The sequence below is a fragment of the Dromaius novaehollandiae genome, chromosome 17 (genome assembly GCF_036370855.1).
Source record: "Dromaius novaehollandiae isolate bDroNov1 chromosome 17, bDroNov1.hap1, whole genome shotgun sequence".
Classification (NCBI taxonomy): Eukaryota; Metazoa; Chordata; class Aves; order Casuariiformes; family Dromaiidae; genus Dromaius; species Dromaius novaehollandiae.
Genome location: NC_088114.1, coordinates 3,936,677 through 3,945,975, shown reverse-complemented (window position 1 = coordinate 3,945,975; position 9,299 = coordinate 3,936,677). Strand labels below are relative to the sequence as shown.

Below are 9,299 nucleotides of genomic sequence, written 5' to 3'. Positions count from 1 at the left end.
CACTTACATAAACCAAGCAGGCACATGGCTATTATTACACACGGGGAAGCCACTAGCCTCTGCTTGCATACTGGAGGATCAGCTGTATACACCACAACATTACATGCAAATATCCTCTTTATAGTCACATCGATAGGGTAGTGTTTGCAAGAAGAAAGGAAAGGTAATTATAAAATTAGAGATTAAGAAAGGATTGTTATACTTGCCACCTAAGAAAAGCAAGCTTTCTAGTTGCACACAACAAACAGCTTAGCTGGATTTGATTTGCTGACACTCTAAATTGAACCATTAAAAATAAGTTTTCCAGAAATGTAGTTGAGAGATAAATGGATAGCTCCATCTACTACTATGAGGATGAGCCAACTTACAGCAGCTGAGAGCCTGAATGATTTTTTTCAGATCTGTATAAAATTTGAAATCAAATGGATAAATCTGTCATTCCAGACTGGTAAAGGAGGCAGATCGCTGTGTTCAACTATTTGGATGAGATATTATTTATGATCCACTTTAAAAGGGGAGCTTTGGCTGAGATGATTAGTGCTGAGAAACAAACAAGCCAGCACCTAACTTTACTACATTTTTGAACCAAGATTTTTAAAATTTTCTCCTGGTACAGAAACTTTTAAAAATTTACAGTAAAGGACAAAATATCCAGACTGATTTTGCGCCTGCAGTGCCAACTTTTAATAATTCCAGTCTCCTGCATGTTGCCTACTGCATATCACATTTGACCTATTCTGCTATTTCCAGCTTTCCTTTGGAGTTGATTATGTCCTTGTACAACAGCAGAGATCTGTAAGTTAGGCTTGTTTCTGATTTTGACTTCACTAATCCAGAATTAAAGGGAAGGTTAATACATCAAAATAACTCTATTTTGCACTTGAAACAAAAAAAGCATCACACAAACAAGGTGTGTAATTAAATCAAGCTGATGAGACACTGAGGGTTTGCAGTATTTGAAGCATTTAGGGGTCTGATAAGTGGAATCAAACTTAAGCTAATCACCTCCTCACCTGAATTTCTGTATGGTCTCAACTCAGCTTCTAAATTGCACATATCCTGCCTTTTAAGGCACAAATACCTCCATGGCAAGGCATATATATATACAGATGGTATCTATACCTACAATCAACTCTTTCTGTTAACTATAATCCTTGACTGCATGGACAAATTTTCAGAGGAAAACACAGGAGTATTTCCCAAAGTCTGTCCTACTGCCTACCTATTTCACTAAGAAACTTTGTTCAAAGTATTCCTAAAGTGTTTCTACTAACCTGGCACTTCTGACGCAACTGTCTCAGTTCTTTGATGACAGGAGCTAGGCTGGACTTCTTATCTGCCACCATAGTATTCAGTTTTCTTACCTGATAGAGGGACAAATTATATACATTAATAATATGATATTAGTAGTACATTTATATTATTAGGAATGTGTAAAGAAAAGAGAAAAAAGCCAAAATATGGAAAGAAAAAAGGTGTTAAAAAAGAAGATGGGACTACATACGATATAAAAAGAAGTGCAGGGCTAATTAATAAAGGGAAAGAGCCCATACTGCAGTGCTGTCATTATCACAAAATAGACAACTACTGCTCCCATAGTTTGAACTGAGAACTTCACAGAGAAGCCCAGCAGCCAGACTATGTGCTAGACACCTAAGCAGCTTAGTGAGTTGGGAAAAATTACGGAGTTGAACCGAGGTGGGCTGACAGAAAGGAAGAGAGCCACAAGAAAAAAGCCTGTACCAGTTAAATAATGTTTTAAAATGCTAAAAACAAATAGAGACACTTTAAAGTATTTATATTGAAGATCAAAATTCTATCCAACTTTCTATTTGCGAATCATTCTGTTTTAGTTATATTACTTTATTTTAAAAGTGCCCTAATGACTTTCAAAGAATGTTATTTTGTTATTTGCTCTTTCATGATGTTAGAAATTCAAATTCTGACTTGCTTCTATGGCTATGCGATAAATTAAAACATAACAGAGCTATGGACAATTGAAAATTAGGTACAGAGAAAAAGAAGAGCTATTTGATTCAGCTCTTTAGTTATGTTAAGTATTCTTTTTATCAAACGCTTAATTCCAGTATTTTACAAACATCTTAGAAAAAGAGTGTATTAAAGATTTAAAACATTCCTCTCTTTCAATTACTGTGCAAGAACAAACGTGAAACCACCTACTAAATCACAAAAAAGTCAAAACTAAAGACAACAAGACAGCAAGACTTGATATCTCTGCTGTTTCTTAGGCGGGGAAAGGTAGAATTATTATTTTAATTCTAAATTTTTTCTTCATACATTAAAAGAAATATACATTTTGGTAAGCTTTTTCCAGATTACCTTTGCAGAGGTATATTTTTAAAAATATATATACATATATATATATATATATATATACACACACACACATACACACACATGCAAACATACATAAAACAAAATCAAAAACAACCAAAAATATTAAACTTGGTTTTATATTCTGAAGAACTGAACATTCAAACTGCAGAAATAAAATAATTATGAAAAAGATCACCATTTCAGACATGTTATCTAGTGTTCGGCCTTTCATTTCATCCATTTCACTTTTTACCGCAGATACTCTTTCCAGCTCCTCCTGGGTATAGCTATATCCAGAAATACCTTTCTTGTCTTCAATGTCTTGCTGCAGATATTAAAAAAAATGCAAAACGTGAGTTCATTACTCCAGCAACATGGTGAATTCTCTCAGATAGCTGAGACATTGTAAGAAAGCTGAAAAGGTAAGTACTGTAATCAATTTATTTTAAAAGTTATGAATAATCTAGCCACCACAACAACTAAATCCTTTACCTGGCTCTTCTATCGTAGGACATGACCAACTCTCTGTAATACCACGATTTGGTCATCTGATGCCCAGTGAAATTAAGAGAAAGTTTCCACCAAATAAAGTGGGCTTTAGGTCAGGTTCTAATAAGTTGAATATGTAAAGGACAGGTGCTCAATCTGAAGATGTAATGCCTAATTATTTTATAAACAACTGTCAAGCTAAACTAATAAAATTCTATAATCATTATAGTAATACTAATGCCATCTTACCAAATTTTAGCAAAACTTTACATTTCATTGTAAATGCACAGTTTAGCAATGCTTGCTCATTAAGTATGCAAAGAAGGTATTTCTGTAAACTGAAAGCTGAGTGTTGACTTAAGCATCCACAATTTGCTAAAAAGGAAAACGTTCACTCTTAAAAGAGACATGTATCTATGAACTCCATGTCCATCATCCTCAAAAAACCCTTTTCGAGCATATGTTTAAGAAAACGTTTTGTCTCATAATAGCTACTGCTACTATGACAGGACCATTTTGTAGACTTTAATAGCAGTGTACAGTTTGATAGGGCACTATGCCCAGGGCAAAAAAACCTGTATTTTTAGCTTTGCAAAAAAGTGCATGCTAGCTTTCTGGTGGTAAGAACTTTATGAAATTAAAGCTCTGTAGTTTTACTACAAGATAGTTTAGAAAAAGTCAGGCTTGCACAGGAATATATTGGTAATCACATATAGCCACTTCATGGAGAAACTTAGGGCTTTGCCTCTGCTGTGATTTTATTGTGGGATTTCTAGTATATATTGGTTATTCTGCTGTAAATAACAATTTCTTAAGTGAAAACACACATCCACACACATCCAGATTCCTTTTAGCTGAGTAACAATCAGGAGGAAAAGCCCTGACCCCTTACTGCTTAGATGCTTCTTGGTACCCAGACAGCAGTTCTGGTTATATTTTTAATTGGAAAATGAATGCCCTATTGAGACTGCATAACATCATCCCTTGCAACTATATGAGAGTCCTTTCCAAAGCCTATCCTATGTATGCACACACTTTCATTTCACTTTTTAACCGAACAAGTATTTTTATGTTTAAAAATGCAAAAATATGGGCATATAACACTGATATAACAACAAAAATATTTTGATAACAAAAATACTGATATTAGAAGAAAATATTGCAGCAGTAGATTGTTGTAGACTAAAAAGGGAATCTCTTTGCATTTGGAATACATGTATATTCCCTGAATGCTTACAAGTATGCATAGCAGAAATCTTTTTCCTGCTGTTACAGGTTAGAAAGAGCATTCCTCTAGTTTTAAATTTTGGAGTAATATGTCTGTCTTTTCCTTCACTTACTGTGAAATACATTTTCTTCTAAATGTTCTGGGGTTAGAAATTTTTTTCTTCTCCCTCTCTTTTTTTTTAAAGCAGTATTCCTATATATTTCTGCAGCAGTAATTTGATTCCTGCTGACTATTAATAATGTAATTTTAAAAGCTCTTAATATATATATGGATACCAGAAACTAATTTAAGAATCCAATTTTGCTCTAACTGAGGTCAGTGAAGATTTGCTATTGACTTCAGATAGCAGGGTCAAACCCCTCAGTCCAAAAAGAAAGAGCAGAACATATATGACAGCCTGTAAGAAACAACTGCTGCACAGAAAAAACAGCAGCTTGGCATAGTCAATAGGCCAAAATAATTTTTTTACCCCAGTAAGTCTTTTACTAATGGCAGCAGGAGAGCTGAGGATGAAATACATTAGAAAATACTAAAACAATGTCCACCTCATTAGACAGCTAGTTATCAGGGGAGCAGGGGTGATGAACTGCCGGAGTGGTACAAGCTTGTATTACCAACTGCTGCTGAATAGCCTCATGGCGCTGTTTTAGCAGTTCTTCTGTTCTCTGGAGGATACCATACTCAGCTGTAATTTCTGCTATTTCTAGTCGCTTCTTTTTGTAATACGTGTTTTTGCTCCGGAGCTTATTAACATAGTGTTTAAACTGAAATGAGAAAGAATAGAAATATCTGTCATTTAACTTAAAGCAAAAAATGGCCTTATCACAGACTGTTGCTATAAACAATGTAATTATCCTATTTGGACTACACACCGAAGATTAAGCGTTTAGAACAGAGGACTGGAATTCAGGATTCCCAGAGTCTATTTATTTTCAGTTCTGCATTTGCTCGCTGTTTGAGATCAAAAACACCAGCTCCATTGCTCTGTGTCTCAGCTCACCCATTTGTAATACGGAGATGATTCAATTCTACTCACCTACCTCCATTTGACAGTTGGAAATGTAATTAGTGTTTGTAAAATGTTCCGAGAATCATGGATAATAAAAAAGTTAATGTAACAGTAATTTGCACTTGTAGCAGAACAGGAGATCAGCAGTGCCAGTCCCCAAGAGCTCTGCAGACCAAGAAGCATGATAAGAACGTGCAGAAAAATTAGGAGAAGAGAACATGGGAAAAGATCACTGTTTTTTTAATGCTGGTTCTCAATAGCTGGAGTTTATTGTTCTCTTTCAGTGCTTCTTGCAGACTTGAATGACATTATTGGCTAATTTTTTAAAAGGAAAATAAAAGTAGAGTCCTTGTACAGAAGTGGAGAACCGCCATAAATAAGCTTCGCATAAAATCTAAGTAATTGAGAATTTACATTTTTATTAAAAAACTAAGCAAAGTAATTCACATCCTGAAAGATCAACAGCCATTGCTGATTTGCATCTGAAATCCTTGTGAGCACAATTTGAAGGACATCTGAAATACCAAGTGTTGAAACACACAACTAATATTTTTCTTTGTCTTAATTTTTTACATTTGTCAGACAGGCTTAGCTCTTCTTCTTATATTTTACATGAGAGATGAGAGGCAATTAGCAGTCACAGCTACAAAGTGTATTCAGATGCAGAGACAGAAAACAAATAAAATCTATTAGAGTAAATAGTGCAAAACCAGGCTTTGGAACGCTCCTTATCAAGGAGGGGATCAGCATGTGCAGAATGAGCCTAAAACTGGCAGCCTCAGAGAGAAAGCAGCAGTCTCACTACCACGGATAGAAATTTAAAACTCCAACATGAAAGAACCTACATTTTGAAATTTACATTAATTTTCCTTTTTATAAAACTATGCGACTCTCCCTTCTGAAGAATAAATCCAAAAATCCAATATGACCACAGCCTAAGAACCCCCAGAGTAACTGTATGTTCTATAAAAAGTGTCCTGGGCAAAATGCCCAAAATGAAATCAACCCTCTTCATCTGCCATCCTGTGCAATATCTAGGCCAAAGCTGCTTCTCTCTTGCTATGCTCCAGAACTATTTTTAAAGCCAAAAGCTATAAACGTTTTTGGTGAAAGAACAAACCCACAAATTACTCAATGTGCTCTATGCAGATTGGACTATGTGTGGCTTTGGAATACCATTTACATTGTGCGTATTACCTAGGACAAGGATAGACAAGGTCACCTAAGACACAGCGCTGCACAGCAGAGGCAGCGTTACAGTCATACTGTCTTTGTTATATTATTGGTGCATTTAATATATTATTACCAGAATGAATTATTTTTTCATAGCAAATTCAACTATATTCTCTTAGTCAGTACAAGCGACATTTTTTGTTTTGCTTAGACAATTCCAAGTTTTCTGTGATTTTTCAAGAGACTATAGAAGTATAAATACATTCTCTCCAACTAACTGAAGAAAATTTAAGGGAAGTATAGGTTTCTGTCTCGACGGAGTTATTCCAGGGATATTTCATTAGACCAGTGGAACATAGTAAAGAATGATGTAAGGGAAGAAACTGAGTTCATATGTGACCACATACAGCTATCAAATCTGAGTGATTTTCTGCCAGTTTATCCCAGGATAGAAAGTAAACTATTATTCTCCTCACTTCTATAGCTACTTCTAACATTTTGAAAATAGCTTGAGTGGGAGGTAGAGTATTTGCATATTCAATATTCAAAGCACAATGTATCTTACAATGGAATCAAAGGTTCTTGTTGATTAAAGAACTGATTCTACCAATGTTCTATTATTAGCTGATTAAGTTAGGACTATATAATAAAAATTCCATCCAAAACTAACTATATACAAGCTGCTTACATTGACAAGTGAAACCTATCCATTTTAGGAGATGCAAGTCTAGCTTTGATTGTAACCTCTGTCTTTTTAAAAGCAAACTTAAGTTTGCACATAACTTATATTGCAGGAAACAAGGTGAAACAAGATATAAACAACTGTAGCAAAATGGTAATATCTGTAGAAAAAGAATCAACAGTTTGGCAAAATTTTCAAAAGATTTCATCTACTCTAAATGCAGCGCAGATCAGCCTCTCAAAATCTCACCAAGTGAAGCCTTCTTTAGATCCAGGGCCAAATCCAGAGCTAGAGTTATTAGATTTAACTCCACTTAAATCAGCAGCTTGGAAGGATCTCATGGCGAAATTAGGTTTCTCCAGCCTAAAAGCTGAGAATCCACAAGTATCCAAAGATTATAAGTAAGCTTGCTGAAAAATACCAGTGTTTTCATTTGTGTAAGCATTACCTCCGAAGCTTTAAACATCTCCTGCTCCCAACAATATGCAGATGAAAAATCAAGCCCTTAAAATAGTATAAAATACGGTATTTTACTGTGGCAAAAGGTCTTTTAAATAATATGAATAATTCAAAAAAGAATAACTACGTCTAGCCATGTCACTTTCAAGTCAATGACCCGAAAGGAATCCATTTTTGACCAACCGCATTTTCCCATAGACGAGGTCAACTGCTGCCTGCGTAGAAACTCAGCAGGCTCAACCTACAGAATTCCCATGGATCTGTCAGTGCCCAGAGTAACGCACCATTCAAGGCTATGTCCACTAGTAAGCTTTTCTTTCTCAAGCAACTTAACGCAAATAGTTATTTAAGCTTCAAAGATTAAATGACTGGACAAGAACCAAATGCTGGCACTGAGTTAGCAGCCACAGTAAACAGGCCTTTTGACCCATGTTTGCTGGGCTGGTCAGAGCCCCCTGAGATATAAAAACTATCCATATGAAAGCAAAGAAATATTACGCTTTTCCAATTGGCTATTTTTATGGGTGACTATAATATGAAAAGTTTGGAAGATAGGTTATAAAATAGAGTAAATGAAACCATATACTATCATATATTGTCCTGAAGCATGCAGGTATCAAGCATCCCTGGGAGATTTTCTGTATTATGTTCCATTTTTAGTGAAAAATCCACCAATGCTAGTACTTTACGCTTCTCCGTTTATTACAGTCTGCAAGAGATTGATATCAACAGATTAAGTCTTACAACACTTTTGTGAGATAAATACTATTATAATTCTAAATGATAAAACTGAATCAAAGCTATTAAAATGGCATCTCTAGGACCATACAGAGTCTGGCAGTTTACTCCCCTCCAGGAAAGAGCGTAAGCATGTTAACCACATGCTTCAGTGCATTGCTGAATTGGGATCAAAGCCCAGCTCCTCTAATACTTAGTCCTATGCTTTCACCATAAACTCATAATTTCTTTTCCTTAAAATCAACATTTGCCCCATGTGAAAGTTTCACAAGGTTCTTATTCCAAGATTATCATTAACGGAGAAACTGAATAAGCTTGTTTTCAGAAAAGAACAAATCCCAGATTAATCCCTCACTTTTGTGTCAATCTTTTAAAATAGTGTTTTGTGGATTACTGTATTCATTTGCATTTTTATAGTAATCAAAATATTATTCGTATGAAAGCACTACAGAAAATAAGGTACTAATTATTTAAAAAGAAATTCTTTCTGAAATACAAATCTAAAGAAGCTTCCAAATAAATAGTTTTGTCAATAAAATTACTTACATAAACAGGATAATTACAGCAAGTCTTACTTAGGTATCTCTATTTCTTTTGAGGATTAAGGAGCAGATGTTTAATTTTCTAGCTAGACCAATTAACATATATATACTGTTCGAAGTATTAAAATTCAATTAAGATAAGTTCCTGATCATGACAGGTTTTCAATAATCTTTTCTAAAGGGCTGTAAATTTGAGCTAGTACAGCCGTTGTTGGATAAGATTAATGACTCATATACAGAAGGACAAACTTTTAAAAGATAAGACCAGTATTATCTCAGTCTATTGAAATTAAAGTACCCTACAGTCTGCTCAGTAGACAGATTAATCAGGAAAATTCTTCATTAGCTGTGAGTAGGATATCTCCTCTAGGCATGCTTGCTTCTGGGCAGGAAAGAAATATTGAAGTAGCCATTGCTAATAATTTGGACCAATCAAAATATTTTTAATGAAAAACCATTTTCAGTTATCACTGAAAATGCACAGATCAATAAAATTAATGATTTATTCATGCCAGTGGAGGCTGAAAGCATTCAGTTCTGTGAAGCTATAATTTATGTCTGAATCATCGCATATATTTGGCCTCAATGATGCTTAACTTCTTGCAGTAAAAAGCTTCTGGCTTCTGTAAGAATCCTATAGAT

The 9,299-nt window shown here is 34.8% G+C and overlaps 1 protein-coding gene across 1 annotated transcript in view; it reads right to left on the bottom strand.

The window, feature by feature from the left end:
• IFT81 (intraflagellar transport 81) overlaps positions 1 to 9,299 on the bottom strand; it is a 44,241-nt gene that overhangs the window by 9,087 nt on the left and 25,855 nt on the right. Inside the window, exons 12-14 of the mRNA XM_026114652.2 lie at positions 4,669 to 4,818; positions 2,534 to 2,662; positions 1,275 to 1,364 (exon numbers count right to left, since the gene is read on the bottom strand). Coding sequence (XP_025970437.2) covers positions 1,275 to 1,364; positions 2,534 to 2,662; positions 4,669 to 4,818 — 369 coding nt within the window. The remainder of the gene's footprint in view (positions 1 to 1,274; positions 1,365 to 2,533; positions 2,663 to 4,668; positions 4,819 to 9,299) is intronic.